This window comes from Asterias amurensis, chromosome 22 (genome assembly GCF_032118995.1).
Source record: "Asterias amurensis chromosome 22, ASM3211899v1".
Taxonomy (NCBI): Eukaryota; Metazoa; Echinodermata; class Asteroidea; order Forcipulatida; family Asteriidae; genus Asterias; species Asterias amurensis.
The window spans coordinates 4,346,217-4,372,401 of NC_092669.1; the positions used below are offsets into that span (position 1 = coordinate 4,346,217).

Sequence of the window (26,185 nt, forward strand, 5' to 3'; positions counted from 1 at the left end):
GGGGGGTATCTGCGGGGACTCATAAGGATAGCCCTCGTTTAAAATGTTTCACAAAATTTGTTTTGCACTAGAAAAAGGAAGTTGGTGATTGTAGATTAATCACTGTACTGAAATTGGAAATTTATTTGGTAAACAGCCGAAATTTTACAAATTTAAACGACCCACCACGTTTCGCCCCCCCCCCCCCCAAAGGTTTATAAACTACCTTTAACTTTTAACCAATGGTATTCCCCGTTCTTACAATCTGGTTAGCCAATCACAGCGCGCATACTGCGTGATGCGTACCTGGATTTGGCAGGGGTCAAATAAGTAGTTGACCTCTCATTCCCCTTTTTGCAGTGGTACGTGCGTGGCTATCGTCTTTTTGTGCGGGGAATTCAACAATCTTATTTTATTTCAAAGACAGATAAGAACTACCTCAAATGTCCGCAAAACCGATTTGATGGTTCCAAGTGAGTTCCAGCTCGTTGTGGTAAGTAAAAAATAACATTGTTTGCTGTTCGTTCGTCGCATGAGGAAGATTTCTGAGTTGTTCGCAATCGATCTTGACGATCACGAGCTACAGCTAGGCATGGGGTTACATGCTGGGCCGGCCGGCCGGGGAGCAACCAGTCACCAGTGCAGCGCACACCACGGGCCACGGCCCGGTCATGGTGACTTTCATGACGGGCATTTATTAACACTAACAGTGTAGCAAGCAGCTTCTCCTAGAACTATGAGTATGACTGAGGTTCATTCGGCTATCGTGAAACGAACCTCATCATATCATAGTTTTATGAGTAGCTAGCACTAGCAGCTGCATCATCATTAAGGTTTATCGCGATTCAGAAACGCAATGCATTGTGGGAAGGAATATGGGGCGGTTTCTATGCAGTTTCTACGACTTGGGCACGCAACGCCTTTTTTTGGGCCTCCTTATATTATAAAAAGGCTGAGGCCCCCTATAGTTATATTATAAGTTAACAACATGCTTAAATTAAACGCTATCGATCGGCGTTGATAGGTGAAAGTTTTACGACCGTTCAACTAGTACTAGTAGGACCAGCCATCAATAACTGAAGTTTCTTTTGTACAACACAGCCAAAACATTCCCAACACACTCATACTATTGTCATATACATTCATAATGCTTGCATTTCCTTTTTGTTGAGTGAAATTTAAAAAGTTGTAAAAAAAAAAAGCAATTTTCTACTCGCTAACTCGGTATTTGTTGCGATAACGAAACCCTCCTACCAACGGCAGCCCGGGTTAGGGTTACGTTATCGCAACTACTCGGTACTTACTGTTGTTTTTCTGTCACATCGCACGTTTTTTGACTTCTTTGACTAAAACTGCCATTCTTAAAAATACATCCCATTATTAATTTTAATTGTTTGCTTTATTTCTAACGAATCCATCATATTAATAATATAATTATAAAAAGACAATACTGTTTAAATTAATTAAACAAATTTGAATTGAGCCATCTATCCAACCTGTGTTTTTTTTTTGCTTTGCATCTTATTTTTATAATTTTCCATGGTTTTCAAAATTCAGAGTAAGACCTTCGGAGTTGGCAAAACTTAAGCTCACCACTTTGTTGAAATGTTATGGTTTTCGTGTGACGTCAGAGGTCAAATCGTCTATATGCATGGCCTTCAACGAAGAACAATTTGCCTTGGTGCCCTTGGCCCTTTCAGAACATGAAGCATCAAACCTGCAGGGTCAGTATCAATCACCGACTGTTTTTTTCTTTTCCTTAGCAACATGCCATTCGTCAAGAATGGTTTTTCAGATACTACTCTTTCATCGCCGCTTCGTGCTCCGACAACTGAGATCTCCTTTTACTCACCCGTGAGGGAGCCCTTCAAGTGGTCCCACAAAAAGTTCAACCGTCACCAACAAAGAGCAACGCGCAGTGTCCCTTGTCAGCACGTTCCAAGGCCACTGCGTGCAGCAGCAGAGCCGGTCAAAACTCAAGGGCCTTCGTTGACTCTCCGGCCCCACGAAGGTTCTCCGGGGAAGGAGGAGAAAAAGAAGAAGCGTCGGGAATCGGACGCAAAGTGGAGGTCCAATCTCTCTTGTTGCTTCAATCATTTGAAGAATAAAGTTCTGCCCACAAGAAGCTGTCAAAAAACACGAGTTTCAAAGGTAGATTTTAATTTTTTTTCAATTTTATTGGTAGGCCCCTATATATACAACAAAATGACCAGCAGCGTAAGCTGAAAGGGTCAAAGTACATCTTGAAAATAGCAACAATCATATATAAAAAGGCAATAAAGTGTAAAATGTATGAAATTTACAAAACGCTACATAAAAATTACATTAAAGCAATTATGAAAATGAAAAATTACAAAACTCACTAGTTCAATGACAAAAGGCAAGAATTGTGAAAATACAAACAATAACAAGAAAAAAAGTTTTTTTATAGCGCTTTTTCACTTCCAAAGGGTGTCTCAAAGCACTTCAACCTATTACCCTTGGTCACTGGGCCTTAAATCATTCCTTAAACCATCTTATCTTTCTGGGGAGTGTACAGCCTCGTTCAACAAATTTGCTACTCGGCTAAATCAATCACAAGAACCAACTCTGCCCTCACAGGTACCCATTTACCCCTGGGTGGAGAGAAGCAATTATAGTAAAGTGTCTTGCACTGCTCAAGGACACAAGTGTCGCGACCGGGATTCAAACCCACACTCTGCTGAACAGAATAAGCATAGCTTCTCAATTGCCACTCCCACTCTTTGGAACAATCTCCCCGTTCATATCCGTGCCTCATCTTCACTGGACTCATTTAAAAGTGCTCTAAAAACACACTTATTTAAATCCATCTAGTCTGTTCAGTTTCTGCTATTTCATCCCACTTTTAATTGTCTTTCTTTTGTTATCATACACTTCCTGTTCAGCGCTTAGAAACCTTGTTGTATTAAGCGCTATATAAATGCATGTTATTATTATTATTATTATTATTCAATTCGGTGCTCTTATCCGCTCGGCCACAATTATGTAATAATTTGTTTCTCATCACTTTATGTTTTCATCCCAATTAGGAGGTGATAGTTCAGAAGACGGTGGAGAGAGTCGAGTACCTAGAGTCTGTCGTGATGCTGTTAAATCAGGCCATTCAAAGTGGTAAGAAAACTGAACTATTTTACAAAACTATATATGACCTAGTTTCTGTCACTGGCCTACACAAAAAAAAATTTAAGTAAGTAAATATTTTTATTTTTTGATACTGAGGTGTACATTTCTGAATTCAGTTGGAAACGAGCTTTCCAATGGTTCCCACCACCTTTTCGCAGGACTCAAAACCCTGACTATACTGTTGTTATTTGAGAGATTACGATGATTTTGAAAGTAATTTACATTTTGCTGACGAGTCACAAACACTGAGTCTGAGTTTCAAGTTTGAGTCTAGATGGTTGAGTCCGAGTCATTGACAATCTTGTCTTGAGTCCAAGTCAAAAGTGTTGTAACCAAGTAATTTTTCCTCAAGTCAAGTCAAGTCAAGTCATGACCAACACCAACTCAAGTCAACAACACTACAAGTCAACAACACTGCAAGTCATATGACGCTACACTGCTAAACAGACATTTTGTAAACAAACTCATAATTATATTCAAATTGTTATTTCTAGGTAAAAACGAAAGTGTATCCCCAAAAAAAGGTCAACAGAATCTGCAAATGGCACGGAAAGAGTTTGCCTACAAGTATCACTTCAAGAGGAATAAAGACTACGAAGATTCGGACTTTGAAACAACAGTGACTCCCAAACCGTCAAAGAAGACCAGGTAAAAAATTACAAAAAACGCACCGGATTCAAACTCTTGTGTTTCTCATCAGCTGGGCCCATGTTCATAGAGCTGCTAAGCACACAAATTTGCTTAGCATGAAATTTCTTCCTTGATACAAACAGGATTACCAACTAAATTTCCACAGCAAACCAGTATATGTAACAAGCAATATTCAACAAATGGAAATTTGGTTGTAATCCTGTTTTTATCAAGGAAGAAATTTTCATGCTAAGCATATTTTTGTGCTCAGCAACTCTATGAAATTGGGCCCAGATCTGGCAATATGGATTAGAGTCCCCGTTGTGACTCCAGCATCCGATTTCAAGAAATGCTAGGATTAATCCTATCTTGAGTAAGGATGAGCAACCCGTCTTAACTTAGGATGGGTTTAATGCGTCCTACGTATTTGAATACAGAACTAAACCTGTCCTAAGTTCTTAGATTAGTCCTAAGTTAGGAAGAGTTTGGTGAAATCGACGGCTGGGTCCTTAGCCATGATATTTGTCCTATAGATGGGATGTAAAGCTGTTGTTCCCATGTGTTCTGTAATAAATGCACGTAAAAAGAACAGTGCACTTACCGAAAAGTGAAAGGGTTTGCCCTGGTGTTCCTGGTTTGATTGGCAGCATGAGACACAGCACCTTGTAAACCATTACATGGTCCTACCTAAAAGGAGTAGGTCTCATAATTCAGACGTATACTTTCACATACCTTGCAGGAGAATACTGTATGATATGTGCTCCGATCTACAGAAGAAGCCACTTTTAGGTGGCATGGTTGGCTTGTGCGTAAAAGCGCTCGCCTCTCACCAAGGTGACCCTGGTTCGATTCCGGGCCAGGGCCATATGTGAGTTGAGTTGTGCGTTGGTTCTCTGCTGTGCCATGAGGGTTGTCCAAACCATCCGGTTTTCCTCCCTCAGGAAAAATCAAACACTTTCGATCTTGGCTGTGCTCCGTGGTCATAATGGGTTGATGTGGCTGGCAGCCAAAGGCGCCCTTGCATGCCTGCTTCTCGAACACGTTGTAGCCGCGTCCTTCTCAACTCAGCTCTTAGCTACGAGTAAGGATGATTAGCCCCCCAAATTTTATTTCTTATAACACCTACGAGAGACCTGCCATTGCGCTAGGCTAGCTCATGCTCATTACTAACATTGTGCGAGTGTTGTTTTTCTCTTTCTGTTTTTAATGATTAAGCTCCAAACCCAAGAAAGTTGCAGTTAAAAAACCAGGGAAGTCACCAGGTCGAGCAGTTGTTTCAGCCCGTCAAAGAAAGTGTGATCAGTTAGTTCCCTCCTCTGGAAAAGCAAAGGCAACTGGAATGAACAACAAGAAGGAGGAAGGTCAAACAGGTGCGGAATTTTCAAATGTCAAAAATAGAAGTAATAATAATAGTAATATTATAGAGAAGTCTTATATAGCGCACGTATCTACCAAACAAGGTACTTAAGGCGCTGAGTATACACAAACTTTCAAAAAGATAGGTTATTGCAGTGATGAATCTGAGACCCAATTATTTAAGTGTCTTGCTTAAGGACGCAAGTATCGCGGCTGGGGGTTTGAACCCACACTCGGTACTCTTAACCGCTCGGCCACGACACTTTCAGAAGTACACATAGAGGATGCGAGCACCAGAATGCAATATGCAAAAAGCCATTCTATGACCCTTTTCCAAACCACGGCTTCGGCTTTGGATACGTCTTGAGGCTCCGTTCTCTCGTCTGAAGCGCTGTGTGCAAATACACAAAGCGCGCGCAATTGTCAAATCAACCGCGGGGCCAAGCTAGAGCCTGCGAGCCGAATCCAAAAGCGAAGCCATTGTTTCAAAAAGGAACTATACTGCGTCTAAGAATAATGTACTGTGATCTCCTGTACTGGTTTTAAACTTTCAATACAATACCACACAAATATAGTACAATGCACAGTATAGTCACTTAAAGATGCTCTGTCAGATTTTTGGCCCCAAACATTAAAAAATAGATTGTTTTGAGTGAGTGGTATTTCAAAGAGTATCACCCGCTCTAACGAAAACAAGTTTAACTTTTACTTTTAATGGTCAGGAACCATGACAAAAATTTAAAATGTTTCTTATGAAACACATAAGAATTGGTCACGTGATACATTGTCGGGATCCCGGCAAAAACTGATTTTGAGCACTTTATTTCACTGCTACTAATAATTGGCGGACTTTTTTAAGCAATGGCTCAAATCAGAGCTTGTAACCTTCTCGACCCCGATCAAAATACCTTGAATTTTAAATCTAAATTTTTGGGTCAAATCGGCAAAAAATCTGACATAGCATCTTTCAAGGTGTAGTCAACACGACAAGACTGTAAAACAATACATACAGAAGTTTATAATGCACCAATTCAAGTAGCAGCCCTACAAATTACATTATTTATTTGGGAATAAAATGATGATATGAAAACAAAACAATACCCACTGACTGTTCTAGGAACTTATCCCTCCATTAAATACCACTATATGGGTGCATTCGTTTAGCTTCCCTGGGTCAACCCCGATGTTGCGTATTTTTTTTTTTCCAGGACGAACGTGGGCACACAAGAATCCAACGTTCGTCCTCGAACCAGAAAAAAAACACCAGACATGTCACCTCGTGAGCCTTCCCGTGGTGACGTCAGTGCACCTCAGGCCAGCCCCAAGTGACCCAATCGACAAGCAGGGCTCTTGGGGCTGGCCCGAGGTGCACTGACGTCACCACGGGAAGGCTCATGTGGTGATGTGTCTGGCGTTTTTTTCCTGGTTCGAGGACGAACGTGGGGTAATTGTGTGCCCACGTTCGTGCTGAAAAAAAAAATAAAATACGCAACATCGGGGTCGACCCAGGGAAGCTAAACGAACGCACCCTTTGTCATTTGTAGTTTTGGCGCAAAATAAATACATACTTTTTTGGAAGCTGTACACACATGCTGGATTTCTTTGTATTTCTTACGTGACGCCATTAATTTCCTACAGTTCCGTCCGTACCTCAAGTAACAACCAGTAGTGCTCATCAGTGTCCTGAACCAACAAGGTCTCTCATTTGCAACGAGCAAAATCTCTCGGACAAAGGGAACCACACCCCTTTACAGTCTCCTGTTACGCCCAGTAAGCTCACCCCTCGAAAAGTCAGCATTCCTTCGAATCTTGGTAAGTGGTTCAAGACGGGTTCATACTTCCTGCGAATCCGAATGCCATATATTCACAAATTTGCTACGAAAGTTTGGAAGAGTTGAGCTGTGCATATATCCCTATAAACAGATAAGGGCTTGTTTCTAGGGCGGAAAATTTTCAAAGCTTCATAACTCAAATCTTACCTGCAGGAAGCCACTTGTTTCAACAGATTCACATTCCATGGCAGCATACAAGTTTTCTGCAGTGGGTTTTGGTCATCATATATTCCTCACAAATACGTCATTTTCGTGAAATAATGCAGCTCCCAACAAAAAAAATTCCCGTTTTAATCGGCTCTCTCACAGTGTTATCTGCTCCCGTGCATACACGTAAACACTGCGTGCAAGATGCAAGATGCATGAACTCTTGGTCAAGGATTTTGACTGCACAGCGTTAACACGTTTTGTGTACGCACGCCAGACTGTGATGCGAGAATACGATCAAAACACAAATTTTTTTAACATTGGGAGCTGGAATAAATCATGAAAATGACGGATTTGTGAAGAATATATGACGACCGAAATCCAACGAGGAAAAATATATGCTGCCATGGAATGTGAATCAGTTGAAATTAGTGGTTTCTTGCAGGTAAGATTTGAGTTATGAAGCTGTGAAAATTTTCCGCCCCAGAAATGGACCCTGATATCCAGGACGCCACTGTAGTATAATAAGAAGGGAAAGGCCGCCAGGGCTAAGCTGTGCACAGGAATTTCTCTCTTGTAAAGGGCACTTTTAATAGAGGAAAATGTAATTTTTTGTATTGGGACTTTGCAACGGGCACTGAAGCAAAAGCACAGTGCACCTATGCAATTGATGGGGGTTCCATGGAATATTTAGTGAGTGTTCCATGGAATATTTAGTGGCGTGGGCCCAATTTCATCAAGCCTGTAAGCACTCAAATTTGCTTAGCATGAAATTTCTTCCTTGATTAAAACAGGATTACCAACCAAAATTTGCACGTGATTTTCAGGATAAGCAAGCAACAGCTGAACCAGTAACAAGCAATATGCAACAAATGGAAATTTGGTTGGTAATCCTGTTTTTATCAAGAAAGAAGTTTCATACTAAGCAAAGTTATTTTTGAAATTGGGGCCTGATATTTGTTTACTTTCTTCATTAAACCTACCTTATATTATCAAAATTGATTTTCTTTATCCTCGATACAAATTTCCATCTATTAAATCGTTGTGGTATCCGCTGCTAAAATAAAGGATTCGAACTGCCTCTAGCTACCGGGCAATCTCGGTGGTCTAGTTGGTAAGACACTGTTCTAGAGTTGCAAAGGTTGTGGGCTCGATTCCTACCCGAGCCTGTGTTTTTTTTCACAGAACTCGAGAAAGTACCAAGTATGCAGTGGTTACACATATAAGTATATGGGTAAAACCAAAATATATAAACTTACCCCCCAAACAACTTTTAAAGCAATCGCAATCAATTCAATTCAATTCAATTTTATTTGTCCCACCATGTAGGAAACTCTATTTGAATACATGCAATACAGAAAGAAAAATAAATAACACACAATCATAAATAAACTACTGGAAATATTAATTAATCAGAAAACTACATTACTAATAAACCACAATTTAATTATACTGAAAACTACATCTAAGCAGAAAGTAAACAAAGTAGTTAAACACGGTTGAGGAGACGGACGGAGTATGGGATGAAGGAGTTGAGGTACCTGTTTGTTTTGCACCTAAGTGACTGCCATCTCCTACCACTTCTAGGTTTGATGAAGAATTTGTTTAATGGATGGTTGGTGTTACATACAACTGCCTCTGCTTTAGATTGAACCTTATCTTTGCAAGTTTCATCACGATCGATGTCTATCCCTAGGATTTTAGATGCTTGTTTTACAACCCGTTTCATTTTACCAATATCTTGTTTTCTTGCTCCATTGTACCAAACCACACAATCATGAGTAATAGCACTTTCAATAACAGATGAGCACAACATCAGTAAACAGTATTGTCCAAAGGCCCACACTTCGTGTATCACAACTTGTATATAAAATAACAAACCTGTGAAAATTTAGGCTCAATCGGTCATCGGAGTCGGGAGTAAATAACGGGAAAACCTATCACCCTTGTTTCCGCACGTTTCACCGTGTCTTGACATGTGTTTAAAATAAATCCGTTATTCTTGATATCGAGAATTGATATTGTTTTAATGTTTTCTCAAAAAGTAAAGCATTTCATGGAATAATATTTCAAGGGAAGTCTTTCACCATTACCTTTTGTAAACCCTGTAAGTTATTTGTAAATATGTGAACTTTTAAATTTTTGTTCTGTTCAGAAAGTGTCCAATGGCTTTAACCAAAATCAATAAACTCATTTAGAGTTTACAAGATTACAATTTTTCATTTTGTTTTGTTTTCATACAGGGTTCTACTCGCAATCACCACAGCTGCTGACACCCATTAAACCCTACCCCTCAAGCCCCGCCTGGAGCCCAATTATAGGGGCAATCTGGAGCCTGTCTCAGGAGGACCCTAACTCACCCTACTCACGCCCGTTTACCTCCACTCTCGTTGGGACTCCGTCAAAACGATACCAGATTGTTGGTGGGACAATCAAGAGCTTAGATCAAGGTACTTTTTTTTTTTTTTTTTTTTTTCATGGTCAATGGTCTGTTGAAATAAGCACTTAGCTTTCTCTATGGGATATTATGCTTGTTTTTTCAAGGGGCACTCCTTAGAAAAAAAAAGAAGAAAAATAAAGTAAAAAGGTTTTTGTGGCGGAAGAACTTGACACGGTCCCATTGTTTACTTGTTTTGCCTGTCTTAAAGGCACTGGACACCTTTGGTAATTATCCGCAAAGACCTGGGCCCAATTTTATAGAGCTGCTAAGCACAACTTGCTTAGCATGACATTTCTTCCTTGATAAAAACAGGATTACCAACCAAATTTACACGTGATTTTCAGGATATGCAAACAACAGCTGAATATCAGTAACAAGCAATATGCAACACATGGAAGTTTTGTTGTTAATCCTGTTTTTATCAAGGAAGAAATTTCATGCTAAGCAAGTTTTTGTGTTTAGCAGCTCTATGAAATTGGGCCCAGTATCCTCTCTTGGTGTATATGCATAAAATAAAAACCTGTGAAAACTTTGCCTCAATTGGTCATCAAAGTTGCAAGAGAATAATGACAGAAAAAAACACCCTCGTTGTAAAACTTTGTTTGCTTTCAGATACCTCATAGAAGCCTTTTATTATTTGATAGGGAAACTACCTCTTTCTCAAAACCCATGTTACTTTAGAGTGAGCTGTTTCTCACAATGTGTTTTACTGTCAACAACTCTCTATTGCTCGTTACTAAGTAAGTTTTTATGCTAACAATTGTTTTAAGTAGTTACCAATAGTGTCCAGTACCTGCAAATAATGCCAGAAGTTATGCTTGAGCATGAATTTGCTGCGTTGTTGAGATGAAGCATTTCTTTGGAACCCCTCTCCATCCTACAAAAAGTACCCCAACTTTTTAAAAGTGATTACCAAACGTGTACCTTTCCTTGAATTGAAGGTGAGCAAGGAGGATGGGAAACATCCTCCCAAGATCTTGACTCCAGTCTAGATGGAAGAGACGGTGACGGGAAACTAACTCCAGACTTGATGTGTGAGGAGGAAATACCGCCCGCTCAAGAAGAAGAACGGTGATTCGAAATTTCCTCTTTTGCACTTTTTAGGCATAAGCGATATTACTAGATGGAAATTGGCATCGGGGATAAAGAATGCTAATTTTTGTTTTACATTGATGTGTGTTGGCTCTGTAATTATAATAATAATGAACCTTTTTTGTAGAGCGCACATCACAATCACAGAGAAGTCCCTATGCGCTTTGAGATAAAAACAAAAGACAAACAAGTAAAAGTTAATAGAGATGTGAAGTAAATACAAAAGCAAAATTTAGTTGATACAGAAAGAAATACTGAAGGCTATTGCAAAAATAAATATGTTTTTAACTTTGTCTTAAATAAATTCACTGTTTGAGCTTGTTTTATGGTGTCCGGAAGACTATTTCATTATTCTGCTGCTGTTGATGCAAAAGCAGAGACTATTAAGTGGATGATATTTTTGGATGAGTTCCTGGAGATCATAGTTGGGCCTAAACCTTGCAAACATAAGAAAGTTAATGAAAGTATCTTATACTGAATACAGTGTTTTACCGGAAGCCAATGTAAATCATGCAAAATAGGAGAAATGTGTTCACACTTTTGAGTACGTGTCACCAATCTAGCAGCGGAGTAGACTGTCGACTCAGGTCTGTCCTCAGCTCTGTGAAAAAAATCACAGGCATATACGTGTATGTTACATGTGAGGTCAAAGTTCCATACATCCGGTCAGGCTGGTATCTGGCGTTACTCACGAGCCTCGAAGCGTGAAATCAAACTTGAACCTCTTTTTGATGTTTATTAGGAAGTAAGTTGTCAATATCAAGATATATTTTACCACGTCATTAAAAATAAACAAATAGTTGTGAAAATTTGTGAAAATGTTAGCATGTTTTGGTTTGGTTCATCATGCTGATATTTTCGAAAAACTACTCATTTTGTCGACCACTTTGTACCACATAAACAAAATGTCTTCACAAAACTTATCTTATGTTAAAGGTTTTCAAGGCTGTGTCTGTTGCTTTTTCTTTTTTTCCCCTTTTTTTGGGGGGGGGGGGGGGTTCACTGGGCCTTGAACACCCAGCAAGGTGGATATGTGCGCATGATAAGTCTTTATTTTGTATTATATTATTGTTTAGCCCGATTGCGTCACAAATGTTTCACTGTTTGTTCTCCGTCTAATTTCTTCTCTCAGATCCAAGAAGTCCAATACCTACCTCACTCCTCGCTCGTCCCGTGCCGTCGCCGCCTCCTCAAAGCCTCCTGGTATCCCCCCAAAGAAGCGCGCCTCCAACTGGTCCGCTCGTTTTATAAACGACATGCGACTCTCCCAGGAGGGAGAGTTGTTGCAGTCGAAGAGCAACCGATGTAAAAGGCTTATCTTTGAGGGCGGGGAGGAGGAGAGGATGATGAGGGAACCTGCAGAGAAGAAACCAAAGGTACAGTTTGTGAAAAAAAAATTCCAAAGCCTACCATTATTATAATAATATTTATTTAAGCGTTTATATAGCAATCTTAAAGGAACACGTTGCCTTGGATCGGACGAGTTGGTGTACAAAAAGCGTTTGTAACCGTTTGTTATAAAATGCATATGATTGGAAAGATGTTTTAAAAGTAGAATACAATGATCCACACAAATTTGCCTCGAAATTGCGTGGTTTTCCTTTTACTTTGCGAACTAACATGGTCGGCCATTTATGGGAGTCAAAAATTTGACTCCCATAAATGGCCGACCGTACTTGTCGACGAGGTAAAAGGAAATCCGTGCACTTTCGAAAATGTTTGTGTGGATCATTGTATTCTACTTTTACAACATCTTTCTAACCATATGCATTTTTTAACAAACGGTTACAAACGCTTTTTATAGACCAACTCGCCCGATCCAAGGCAACGTGTTCCTTTAAACAGAAAAGGGGGGGTGGGAGATATCTGAGGGGAAAAGGAGAAGGCAAAGACAAAAAGTTTGTAGTCATTTTCTTCCTAGATGTTCAGACCATGGGGTTGAATGTTCTGGAGATGCAGTTTCTCCGACAATCTCTCTGCATGGTCACCTTCTCTTTTTCAACGGTCAAATTTCATGTTGGATATGACCCTTTGACATTCTGAAACTTGGTTTGCACATTAATGATAATTTTGGCGATATTGACAGGTTTTTTGTTTCTATGTGTGCAGTTAAAAGAGACGAGAAAGATATATCATAAGAGATCGACGGCCGCCCGGATCAGACCCTGGGACCCTCAGGCCGGCAAGGTTCTCAGCCCTCTATAGTAAGTTTTAAATACTTTTGTAGTGTATGCAGACTAGTAGTAATCTATTTATAGAATATGATGTCATTGTTTCAAGCGAGATCTCGTTGTATGAGAGCTTTGCTTGGTTGTATCAAGTGAATAGAACCCGAGTGTTTGAGGCACCGTGAACACAGGTTTCTTTGTCTGTTATGGATAATTTAACAACGTAAGAACACAACAACTTCGTTGGTGGAGGCATGAGGGCTCAAATTTTACACTGGGCCCTCAGGTATGAGGCCAGATGTTTTAGCATTGGGCCAGTAAACTAATGAATAGACAAGTCGGGTGTTTTTGTGTTGTTTTTTGTTTGTTTTTCATTTGAGTAATTAGACCTCACTGAATAGACCGTATTGAATTACACCTTTTTGCTTTGAAAAGTCGCCATCTTGTAGGGCAAACCGTATGCGCGTCCAAACGCTTACATCATCGAAGCACGCAGCACGCAACATTCCCAGTTTGATTTCTACAACACATGCACGCACACGCACAGACGCCATCTTGTAGGACAGATATTTGAGCCCCCGCCGTGACGTCATATTCAATACGGTCTATAGAGAAGAAAAACAATTATGTTCAGACTGAGAGTCGTAGCGGTAAATATCATTCATTTCTGTTGAGTATCGGGTTTGATGATAAACTTTTCAGTATTAAATTCAAAGTTTTCAATAATTTTTTTGTTATGATTCATGTTGGGTGTCAAATTACACGCAACGGCACTCTAATTGACATTCTGATGGAGCCGGTTACAAATGATTTTAATACTAAATATTCAAATTCAAGAGTATGAAGTTGTGAAATTTGTTATAATTGCTGTTTTATTACTAGTGGAGTCAGCAGGAAATTTACACAAAAGAGCCCAAAGAGGTGTCAATCTCCACCCAGTGGACCCTCTCGTCAACCTAGGCGTACGACCAAAGCACCCAGTCAGCCCTCCAAAGCGCCTAATCCACCCTCAAAAATGAAACCCTCCAATGAGGCACCCATTCAGCAGCTCCCTGCCACCCAGAATGAAGGTTCATTCTGGACGCCCACTACTACCACAAGGGAGGAAAGAGTCGACCTCATACTGGGTGTTGATAAACCCAATTTGGCGACCCGGGACCAGCCGAGAGGGCTGGTGACACGAGACACCCAGACGAGACCTGACCCCGATGAGGAAGGTTTCCTTGATGTTGAAAGTGTTATTAACCCAGTCAGACAGCTTAGAGATAGTACAAGGTAGATGAAACTTCAGAACTGATAGTTTACCGGTAGACATTTTATTCCATTATTGGCAACAAAGAATTAAATTCAAAATTAGTTTGCTTGCCTGAAAAGCTATGAATGGTAGGGTAACTAGCTTGGGCGATATCGATTTATTTTACTTACGATATATCGCCGACATTATATCGCGATATTCGATATAATCGCGATTAATTAAATTTGACATCATCAGTCTTCAAACTCCAAGTGAAAGTTGTAGAAGAGACAGTCATAGCATAAGAGAGGTGTTCTAATGACCTATTCTTCTGGTTTTACTCCAAACCTATGGGGTGCAAGATGTCTCAGCTAGCAAATACATCGCGATATTTAATCGATATCGCGATATATCGCAATATATCGCGATATATCGATATTTCGATTAAAACCAAATCCATCCGATATCGAAATCGTTTCCAAATTAATATCGCGATATTCGATAATATCTCGATATCGCCCAAGCTTAATGGTAGGTCTCCACCATATACACCTACTCGCAATCTTCGCTCTACAAACCAACTTCTTTTAACTGTCCCTAAAACAAACACTTCCAACGGCGTTCATGCTTTTTCTATATCCCCACCCACTCTCTGGAACTCTCTTCCTTTACATATCCAAGCTACAACTCTGGACATTTTAAAATATTGCTAAAAACCTATTCAAAATATCTTTTGATTGACTTTCTGTTTTTTTTTTTACCATTTATTTTTGCCAACACGTTTATGTAATTCAACATTTTTTTATTCGACGTACTCTTATTTCTTTCTAAGCTACGTAATTTGTATTCTTTTTTGTTACTCTCTCTGTTTTTTGTTTGTTTTTCATGCGCCTCAGAATAAGTTTAGTCTTAGATAGATGCTGCTTTATAAGTTTTAACTATTATTATAATTATTGTTAATTATTATTAATTACAAACAAATGCATCAAATATAGTTTTGGCATTACATACAGACTACAAACAGGAATTGAAACATCATTGTTACAATTAGTTTAGATACTTAAGCCCGGTTTATGTTCTTGCCAATGCGAATGCGATGCGAATTTGATGTGGCTTTGATAACACAACTCTGTTTTTGCTGAGATATTGGAAGGAGATTTGAGCACAACTCAACCGCTGCGAATTACTCGCTGCGAATTTGTGGCGTCAACATTCGTATCACATTCGCAGGAAATATGAACCGGCATTTAGTTGTGATTCTCAATATATCCCCCTGTCTAGTACAAAATCTCCTTAGAGGTAAGGTACACGTTTGGTAATTGTCAAAGACCAGTCTTTTCACTTGGTGTGTCCCATCATAACCATAAAATAACAAGTCTGAAAATTTGATCTCAATTGGTCATCGAAGTTGCGAGAAAATGGTGAAAGAAAAAACGCCCTTGTTGGACGAAATTGTTGTGCTTTCAGATAAGAATAAAAGAGTTCTAGTCGGAAGTCTTTTATTATTTCAGTGAGAAATTACCTCTTTCTTAAAAACTACGTTACTTCAGAGGGAGTCGTTTCCCACAATGTGTTATACCATCAACAGCTCCCCAATGCGTGTTACCAAGTCAGTTTTTAAGTTAATATTTGTTTTGAGTAATTACCAAACGTGTACCTTCCCTTTAATTGCATAATGCAATTATCGGCATCTGTGTAACTTACACGTATTTTACCACTACTGATAATCTCTCTGACAGCATGACTACTCCAGATGCTGGAAAGTTTCAAGGCGCCCTGATCACCAAAGACCCTGATGACACGGAAAGCAGGTATTCATATAATGTTTAAATATGTGAGGGTTTTTTTTTTCGATAAAGATAGATGTTTTTCTTTCGGGTACACCCTGTATGGATTGCTTCTAGGAAGAAATGTGGGCTTTAAAAAGAGCCAGGGGTCGATTTCACAAAGAGTTAGGACTAGTCCTAACTTAGGACTAGTCCTAGGAGATATACAAATTGTATGGCTAGTCCTTAGTTAGGACGAGTAACTGGTCCTAACTCGAGTTAAGACTAGTCCTAACTCTTTGTGAAATCCACCCCTGTTCATTTCCTCTCATTGTTTGCCTTGGTCATTGTTGTGGTGATTCTAGGCCTGGTCATGGTTTGGATGGTTTGGATTTAACGAGGCCCTTCTTAAGAAAAAAATTTGCATGCTGGGGGGGATACACTTTTCTTTACATGAAATCTCCCCAGGATTTTTTTAAAACTGTGGGGGCCCAAATTTGCTGGACCTGAATTTTGGAAGTTGAGCACGCTGAGTTGAAACAAGATCTTTTGAATATTTTCTACTTGAAGTTTATCTTTGTTTGTCAACCCTGAGCATTAAAAATGGTTTATACTTTTATGATTTTATTTTTTAAATAATAGTCATAACTAAATTTTCTACTTTATGCAGGGATGAGAATGTGTCAGCCTGGTGAAGAAAATCAGACAATATTTTTTTTACATAGATAAAGAAATCCTGCTCATTGGTCTAGGCTTATTCTCTAGTGCTTTGGATATGTTTCCAAAAGCTCCTTGAAGTCTATAACCCCAGGGGTTACCAATAGGTTGAAATGGCATCATTTCAACATACCTTTGAATTTGTATCCAAGTTTCAGACTTTTTAGTTAGTAATGACTTTCATCCCTGTTTATGTGAACCTATTTTCCGTTTGTTGTTTTTTTTTTTTTAAAGGAACACGTTGCCTTGGATTGGTGGAGTTGGTCTTTGAAAAGCGTTCTGTAACCAGGTAACCGTTTGTTATAAAATCGATATGGTTAGAAAGATGTTGTAAAAGTAGAATACAATGATCTACACAAATATGCCTTGAAATTGCGTGGCTTTCTTTTTACCTCGTCGACTAACACGGTCGGCCATTTATGGTAGTCAAATTTTTGACTCCCATAAATGGCCGACCGTGTTAGTTCGCGACGTAATATGAAAACCGTGCAATTTCGAGTGATACTTTGATACTGTGTGGATCATTATATTCTACTTTTAAAACATCTTTCTAACCATATGCATTTCATAACAAACAGTTTCAAATGCTTTTTATAGACCAACTAGTCCGATCCAAGGCAACGTGTTCTTTTAATACTGTCGCTTTATATTTTTCCATTCATATTAAGATCTTTTTTTTGTTTCTACTGTCTAGCCAAGGTAGTCTTCTACTACAGGAGATACCACACCTACCAGATGATATTATAGCACCATTACTGCTGTATGGGGAGACTAGCGACTGCTTCCTGCAAGATAAAGATGTAGAGGGTAAGTCTTGTGGAACGCGCCACCAACAAGTCTGAGAGAAGCTGTGTCGTGTTTAAGTGCCTTCTAAATATACATGTTTATTCCCTGAACCTTCCGAATTTGCTCCTCTTTTTGTTTATCTTCTTGGCTTGTTGTTGGTCTGTTTTTTTTAAGTTTTTTTTATGCAAGTCGCCTGACACACAAGGCCTGAAGGCCACTTCAAGGTGTGGGCTACAATTATTTTTTCCAGAGGCCGTTGCAACCTACTCCTACGGCTGAAACAGGGTGAACCCCTTGACAGTCCATACGGATGTAGGATGTAGGATGTTTTGCTTTTGTTCTTTTGTCGCCCACCCTTTGTTAAGGCACTCTGTTCTTTGTTTAGCCCCTTATAAATGCTTTGTATTATTATTATTATTATTATCTGGGCTTGGATCTTTCTGTTTCTGTAATTCATAGGTCCAGGGCCCAATTTTACCATAGAGCATCTCAACTGCCAATTTTGTCCTTAAAGGCAGTGGACACTATTGGTAATTACTCAAAATAATTATCAGCATAAAACCTCACTTGGTAACGAGTAATGGGGAGAGGTTGATAGACTAAAACAGTGTGAGAAACGGCTCCCTCTGAAGTGACGTAGTTTTCGAGAAAGAAGTAATTTTCCTCAAATTTAGAACTTGAGGTCTCGAAATCAACCATCTAAACGCACACAACTTCGTGTGACAAGGGTGTTTTTTCTTTCATTATTATCTCGCAAGCTCAAATTTTCACAGGTTTGTTATTTCATACATATGGTGAGATACACCAAGTGAGAAGACTGGTCTTTGACAATTACCAAAAGTGTCCACTGTCTTTAACTGTGTGGTTTCCATTTCATAGCGCTGTTATAGACCTCTATCACAGTGTGGTCGATCTTGATTATACTCCATTCCAACTGATTGTGCCAAACTGAGGCTGGATGAAATTTACAGTCTGGTGCCATGCGCAATAAATGTTAGCATTCATTACTATTATTGGAAACAGGGAACAGACCAAGATGGTGACAGCATAATAAAGGTCTATACCCTACTGAGGAGAAAAGGCATTTTTGCTTTCTGGTACTTACCTTACGAAAGTGATTGGCGTAACATTACGCAAATCCCTGGATGTGCAAGCTGGTCACCTACTTCTCTTGCTAACCTGTGAGATAGGCTTAAAAGTAAAATTTTCTGCTGTAATAAGCAAGAGAAGTTGCTTTCCGTTGAGTAAGTGGCCCCAGGCTTACTGTGACTTGAATGATATTTGAACAGAGTATCAAATGGCCTTGTCAGAATCTTGTTTTAACAAAACATTTTTATCTTCTGATTGATCAGAAACATTGCAACGAAGTCAACCGACTCCAGTCAACCTCAACCTGAGTAAGTCTGACGATGAGATTGTCCTTACCATCTTGGAGCTTGAAGAAGAGTCTTGTTCTGGCTCCAACACCTCACGCAGCTCACCGGACTGCTCCGGAAACAACACCTTCAAGGTCCTGGAAGTCATGTCTCCGAATCCGGACGTCTATCAACTCCAGGAGTTCCTGCAGCAGGAAGCCTTCCTGGAAGGCCTTCAACTGAGTGGAGATGAGACAGGCAGCCCAAGTCGCCGTACATCCGTGATAATCAGCCCTGTTAAAGTTTCCAGCCTCAGTGTGTACAAGAGTCCGGAGAAGGCATCTTATTTCTTGCTCAGCCCAGTAAAGAGTAAGCCAGATGATGAGGCCTTGCCGAAGGGTGATGTTTGCTACAGAGGTCGTCCTGAAGAAGGCGAGGGTTCGACGATAACGGAATCATTTGCCCGTTTTGCCTCAAGTGCCCTGAGAAACCACTCTACTGTCCCACTAGGTCGCTACCAGCTACCAGAGACTGATGGTGAATCTACAGATCGGACTTCTGATGGAGAGAAGGTGTACAGCAAAGGAGCCACGCAGGCACTCTTGAACGGTCAAGTCGTCAGCAAAACCAAAGTCCACCCGATGTTCAGTCTCACCCGACCTCAGAGAACACTCATCTGCATCGACTCCGGTACGCCAACCAAAAACCCGTCCACATTAGAGTATTCAATGCCTTTGGCCATAGAGTTTGTCGACAGGAACCAAGAAGGTAGTGCTGGAGTGTATCCCACTTCTGACACCGCTGCAACAGCATCCCACATTAGCTCTCCATCGTATATGTCTCCCTTGTCGACAATAACACCATCTACATCTTCAGCATCTCCGAGTCTTGGCCATTTGTCTCAAAACACGCTAGATGCTTCATATTCACAAGAAATGCCAAATGATCATTATAGGTGAGACATTGGAAAATTTTCAAAACTGAGTTGATCACATAAAAGCAATCCTGATATGTTTGTTATCGCTTTTTTTTTTTTTTTTTTCTCCGGACACTACTGGTAATTACTCACAAAATTTGTCAGCATAAAAACTTGCTTGGTGACAAGCTGTTGTTAAAAAATTGTGAGAAACGGCTCCCTCTGAAGAAACATAGTATTTGGGAAAGATGTAATTTCTCACTCAAATATTAAAAGACTTCAGGCTTGACAAGCCTTTCCCAGGTATCTAAAAGCACACAAGTTTGTGCAACAAGGGTGTCTTTCCTTTCATTATTCTCTTGTTCAATGTAAGTGAAAAGGATGTACAGGTTTTGATTGTTTTGTGCTGGCGAAACTCGATAAATCTTAACGGACCTTTTCCCATAATGTTTTGCAGCCCGTCTCAGCAGACTTCTTCCATCGGCAGCAAAGATCTCGACGAGTGGGACTTCGCCGATCATCATCCCATCCAGCTAGAAGCGGAGGAAGAGTCTCTAGATAGTCTGATGGATGATGGGTACCTAGGGGGGTACTATAATAGCTACAGGGACGTCAGGAACAGGGAAGTAGACGGGTACAGAGAAGGGGATGATGGAGGGGTCGGCGCTATGGAGGTACCCATTTGGATCGAGAGCACAAATGTAAGAAGGGGTAGAAAATTATCAGAGTCACCTGTGCAGGGATATGATTTCTCCATTTTTAACCAGGAGTTCATTTGTTTTAATCCCCAGCCCTAACATAAAAACACATAAAAAAATGAATTTATTTATTTTGGTTTTTATTTATTATGCGACTAAAGTTCCAATATCAGAAAACGGAAAAAAAAACAGTATGGAAAGCCCCAGATTGCAGGAGTAGCAACCGGTTACCCTGGTATTGGATCATTTGCATATATCCAAATTGTTTTGATACGTATGCAAATTCAAATAGTCTGGCTAATTTTCGAAATTCACATCTCCCTCATAATCTCGTAGTATGGTACCAGATTTAATAGACTGTTTGTACATTGTTGGTTGCTGGCGGCTGGCTGTACCTATGAATATGGAACATATTCCGTTATTGTAAAGTCGTTGTCCAATCAGGGCCCAAGTAAGGAGTTTCCATCCCAGGGTTTACTATTGTAAACATGGTTGGAAATAAAGTAAACCATGGGGACGAGGTTGCAGGAGTAGGGCTTTCATGAAACCAAAGATAAATGTATCTTTGCTGGTTTTCACACTCACAAGCTTTCACGCTTTGTGCTCACAAACTTTCATGTTCTGCGCTCAAAGTTTTTTTTTTTTTTTTTAACAGCCTATTACATAACTGCCTGTGAAGGTATTGGGAATACGGAAAAACATGCAACTGGTATTTTCACTCCGAATTTCAAATACATCCGTTGTGACAAACGGCATCTCTGGCTGTATTTTGTTCAACTTTCACAAAAATGATTTACAAGTTTTCACGAACCAAACCAACAGGTCGCAAGTCAGTCTTCCGAAACTACATCGTCTTGTTACCTAGCAACCAATAGCAGGTCGGACACTATGTCGACGACGGATAGTCTGCAAGGTGAAAACCAGGTGGTACCCAGCATCATGTGCAATGAAGCTGATAACACTATGGAGCCCATGGGAACGACGGGGAACCGGTCTGAGTTCGAGGCACAGGTGAGGAATTATTGGACAATAAAGACCGGTTTATTCTTATAAATGCGAATGCGAGGCAAATTTTGACGTCACAGGGCTGATTTTGGCATTGAATTTTTTTGCAGGAGTTGAGCACAAGTAAACATGCGAATAAGACGTCAAAATTTGGATTGCGTTGGCACTCGCAGGATATCTGGACGTGGCTAAACGCTTCTAAAGATTGAAATGTTTTCCCATCAAGCTAAGCGAGGCATTTGTAGATAGTACATTGTATCATTATGGAAAAACCCAGACAAAACCGGGGTGAAGTTTTCAACAAGATTTGTTTTTGTAAATTTAAATTTATGCCAAAATATGTATTATTTTATTTTTGGCAACTTCCTTCGTCAGTTCATAACTTAAATTTCACTGGAGTGTGATTTTGTGAGCATACTGATGAGGAGGAATTGCATCATGGGTTTAGGAAGACCTGATTTTCCTTGTTTTACCACATTGAAGGCACTGTACTCTATTTAGTAGAAAGCTTCCCCTAAAATTTTACTTGCTGAGGGGTTTTTGTGAAATAAGTTAAACAATGTCAAGAAAATAATGTTCATAGCAAGAGTCAAAATTATTTTAGCATACACAAAAGATTTACGTGACTCTCCTGAAAACATTGCTATGTGATTTTCATTTTGTACTAAAAAACGTGACAACTAATGAAGCTTCTCAGGTAAATCATATTACATGCATCTTCATTCACAGTGAGTAGGCAATCATGTCTTGGCCAAAAACTAGATCTTCAAAGTAACACATTCCTTTACTTTTCCTTTCTATTTTCTCCTTGTTTCAGGGACTGCAGTATGACAGTGGAGGATCACCAGACAAAGCCCTGCAAATATTTCAGCAATGGTTGATCAATAATTGATGATCAAAGTACCACAGGAACGAAAGGAGCTATTGTTCTCGTAAGCAAAGAACGGTGATCGTCTTGATACTCTTAATTCTTGCCTGTTTAAAGGCATTGGACACGATTGGTAATTACTCTAAATAATTATTAGCATAAACCTTACTTGGTAACGAGTAATGAAGAGAGGTTGATGGTATAAACCGTTGTGAGAAGCGGCTCCCTCTGAAGTGACGTAGTTTCCGAGAAAGAAGGGAATTTGATATCGAGACCTCAGTCTAGATTTCACAGATTTACATCAAACTTACCTGGTCTAATGATGATGATAGTAGAAAACATCCCTTGAAATATTTCTGTCTGAAATGTCAAATGTGATGCGAAATAAATAATCTAATTTCCCGTTTGGAGTTTATCGCTCAGTGAGCGTTTAATTCATTTTGAGTTTTGCATCAATGTCATGCAAAATGTGTAATCGGTTTTTTCACCGTTTTCTCATGACCCAGATGGCTGATCGATCTCAAAAGGTCAAAAGGAAGTTACATCATAGATTTTTACAAAGTGTTAACATTTTTAATAGGTTCCTACCAATGCCTTTGTGTTATTGAACAGTTTGTATATTTTGCATAATTAAAAGTTTTATGCACACATTTTTTAAGCATGTAAATTTTGATCATAAGTTATTAATCGTCACCGTCAAAAGGAAGTTACATCATAGATTGTTACAAAGCGTTAACATTTTTACAGGTTCCAACCAACGCCTTTTGTGTTATTGAACAGTTTGTATATTTTGCATATTTAAAAGTTTTATGCAAACATTTTTTTTAAGTATGTAAATTTTGATCATAACTTATAAAATGCGAAGGGCAAAAGGACGATACATCAGAGAGTTTTACAAATTTTTGATTAGGTTTTACAAGTTTCAACCAATGCCTTTGTGTGATTGAACAGTTAGCAGACGTTGCGCATGTTAGGAATTTTATTCCGAAACTTTTAAAGTATTTTAATATTAAGCATCACAGTGTTTTACAAATTGTAACATTTTAACAAGTTTCAACCAAGTCCTTTTGTGATATTTAACCGTTTGGATATTTTGTTTATTTTAGAGTTATTTGCAAACATTTTTTAAAGTATCCAAATTTTGATCATAAATTATAAAGCGCCAATGGCAGAAGGGATAATACATCATAGAGTTTAACAATTTTTTACATTAATTTTACATTGTAAACCGATGCCTATGTATTATTAAACAGTTTGTGTATTTTGCATATTTAAGAATTTTATGCAAACATTTTTTTAAGCATGTAAATTTTGATCATAACTTATATAAGTGTCAAGTACCAATGGTTAATTTATCAGAGTTTTACAAAATTTAATGTTTTTACATGTTTTAACCAACGCTTTTGTGTTTTGAACAGTTTGTATACAGTCTGCATATTTAAGTTATTTATGCAAAAAGAATTAAATTATGTAAATTTTGATCATAAGTTATAAAGCACCACAGGGCAAAAGGAATGATGCGTCATACTGTTTTACACATTGTAACATTTCCACAAGTTTCAACCAATGCATTCTCCAGAAGACGATCAGAGCATACTGATCGAAACGTCGAGTTAACCCAACGGTTCTTTTCAGAACCACCCCAACTCATTTAGAGATTGTTATTACATGGTGTTACCGCAAACTCTTCTATATCAATGCATTTGTGTTATTAAACATTTTACTGTTAGTATATTTTCCATCATGTTTGATGCAAACATTTATGTAAATGTGAGTGGAAGTTTTAAAGTACCATAGTCAAAAGGAAGTTGCATCGCAGAGCTTTGTTAGAAATTTTATAAGTTTACAAGTGTTGTTGATCTTTGTTTTTATCTTGTGTGTTTTCAAAATTTTTTTTTTCGAGAAGCAAAAGCTCTCTTTGTTTCGGCGTAAATGTTCCTTAAAGGCACTGGACACTTAGGTAAATTGTCAAAGGCCAGTCTTCTCACTTGTTGTATCCCAACATATGCATAAAATAACAAACCTGTGAAAATTTAGGCACAAATGGTCATCAAAGTTGCGAGAGAACAAATAAAGGACACCCTTGTTGCACAACTTTGTGTGCTTTCAAATGCATAAAGGCTTCAGGTCTGAAGGCTTTTTTTATTATTTGAGTGAGAAATTGCCCCTTTCTGAAAAATTTCACAGCGGGAGCCGTTGCTTACAAAGTTTGAAACTTTCAACAGCTCTGCATTGCTTGTTACCAATAATAAGGTGGTATTCTCACAATTATTTTGAGTGTCCAGTGCCCTTTAAAATCAACCAATATTTACAAGTTCTGATGAACGAAATTGAAACAATTTCCGATCATTTTGAAGATGCAAACGTTGTCAGATAAATGTTCTGTATAATTATGTCTCGTAATGACTGAAAATTTATGGCAATAAAAACTTTCGTATTTTTAGTGCAAAAAACATGTTGGACTCTTTGTTATTGTTTACATTTTTTACTTCAATTTGTTTAAAGGGAAGGTACACGTTGGTAACTGTCAAAGGCCAGTCTTCTCACTTGGTGTATCCCATCATAAGCATAAAATAACAAGCCTGTGAAAATTTGGGCTCAATCGGTCATCGAAGTTGCGAGAAAAGGATGAAAGAAAAAACACCCTTGTTGGACGAATTTGAGTGCTTTCAGATGAGAATAAAAGACTTCTAGCTAGAAGTCTTTTATTATTTTAGTGAGAAATTACCTCTTTCTCAAAAACTACGTTACTTCAGAGGGAGTTGTTTCCCACAATGTTTTACATTATCAACAGCTCTCCAATGCTAATTACCTAGTCAGTTTTTAAGTTAATATTTGTTTGAGTAACTACCAAACGTGTACCTTCCCTTTAAATTTAAAAATTGTGACAACAATATTTTAACCAAAAGTCGCTGGACTTACCCAAGCTTTGAAACTTGATAGGCATGCTGAATTCAACCCTTGTTTTTTTCTTTTTCTTTTTTATATACAATTTTTAACCAAAATCTGATAAAAACGCTGGCCATACCCCTTGTGCTTGTTTATGTTTGGGAACTTAATTTGATACCAATGGTGGACTTGCCATAAGTGATAGTTTCTTTTTGGGGGCCCCAAATTGATTAATTAAAAAAAAAAATGCTGGACATTCCTATATAATTGGGTTTTTTTTCTTTCAATTTTGACCTCGATTTGACACAAGTTGACTTACCTAACTGCATCATTTTACTGCATAAAATCACACCTGACAACCTGGCTCAAAGAAAACGCGCGGCCTACCCATTCATACGTTTTTGAAATGTAATAATTTCTGTTAAACTTTGGCTAAAATGGTTTGAAATTTTTGACCCCCGAATGTGTTTCCAGTCAAAATGCTGGAATGAATGTATTGTTTTCCGGGAGGAAGGAACCCCCGAGTTTAAGTAAATGCAACAATCATTTTAAGAAACGCCACTAAATGAGTGTTTTAATATTGAGTTTGTCAAAATATTGTTCTTTACTAGGCCCAGTATATTCATGGAGAGTATGATATGGGATGTAGCTACACGGAACACGCATTGGACTGGGGGCCACGAGACCCGGGTTCAATTCCCGATAGTGTCCTTTTTTTTTGTATTTTAGTTGGACGCAGTGAATTATATAAGTAGAGTTTAAAACCACCTTCAAACACCAACGGGCACTGTGGCGACACGGTGCACTGGATAGTTCAATTGCGTGCTATCCAGAGCTGGTACACCCGGTTCGAATCCTACCCGTACCAAGAGGGACATGACTTTTACTGCTGGCACCAGTAATGGATTGGGGTCCGTCATGTCTATCCCCAAAATAGGTAAGGATGAAGATAGTCCGGGTGGGAGAGTAAAGGAGGGACCGGGATGTCCAATCCCTTAAGGGTTCTAATGGGTGATCACCACGCTGGTTTCGATCAGACTTTGAGTCCCCTGAAAGCCTGGTCGTCACTCTGACTAACTCTTTGCACAAATTTGCTTTAATTTTAAGTTTATTGTGATGTTATAGTTGTGGGCTAAAACTTAGAGCAAATGATCAGTTTACCC

The 26,185-nt window shown here is 39.0% G+C and overlaps 1 protein-coding gene across 1 annotated transcript; it reads left to right on the top strand.

Moving 5' to 3' along the window:
* The first annotated feature begins 338 nt into the window (after nt 1–338).
* LOC139953911 (uncharacterized) lies at nt 339–24,550 on the top strand. The gene is made up of 17 exons (XM_071953515.1): nt 339–472; nt 1,743–2,130; nt 3,030–3,111; nt 3,618–3,771; nt 4,969–5,123; nt 6,748–6,921; nt 9,332–9,538; nt 10,470–10,599; nt 11,753–11,996; nt 12,730–12,824; nt 13,671–14,063; nt 15,762–15,833; nt 17,200–17,312; nt 18,644–19,601; nt 20,020–20,263; nt 21,083–21,271; nt 22,083–24,550. Exons 2-17 carry the CDS (start codon nt 1,747–1,749, stop codon nt 22,155–22,157), a joined length of 3,669 nt encoding a protein of 1,222 aa, XP_071809616.1. The 5' UTR covers nt 339–472; nt 1,743–1,746; the 3' UTR covers nt 22,158–24,550.
* The last annotated feature ends 1,635 nt before the right edge of the window (nt 24,551–26,185 follow it).

What these genes read in the sequence shown, in the direction of transcription:
- LOC139953911 (XM_071953515.1), top strand. Translation starts at nt 1,747, where the DNA reads ATGCCATTCGTCAAGAATGGTTTTTCAGATACTACTCTTTCATCGCCG. An exon ending in AAAAAACACGAGTTTCAAAG is followed by an intron (nt 2,131 to 3,029) that starts GTAGATTTTAAT and finishes CATCCCAATTAG; the next exon opens with GAGGTGATAGTTCAGAAGAC. An exon ending in CCCGCTCAAGAAGAAGAACG is followed by an intron (nt 10,600 to 11,752) that starts GTGATTCGAAAT and finishes TTCTTCTCTCAG; the next exon opens with ATCCAAGAAGTCCAATACCT.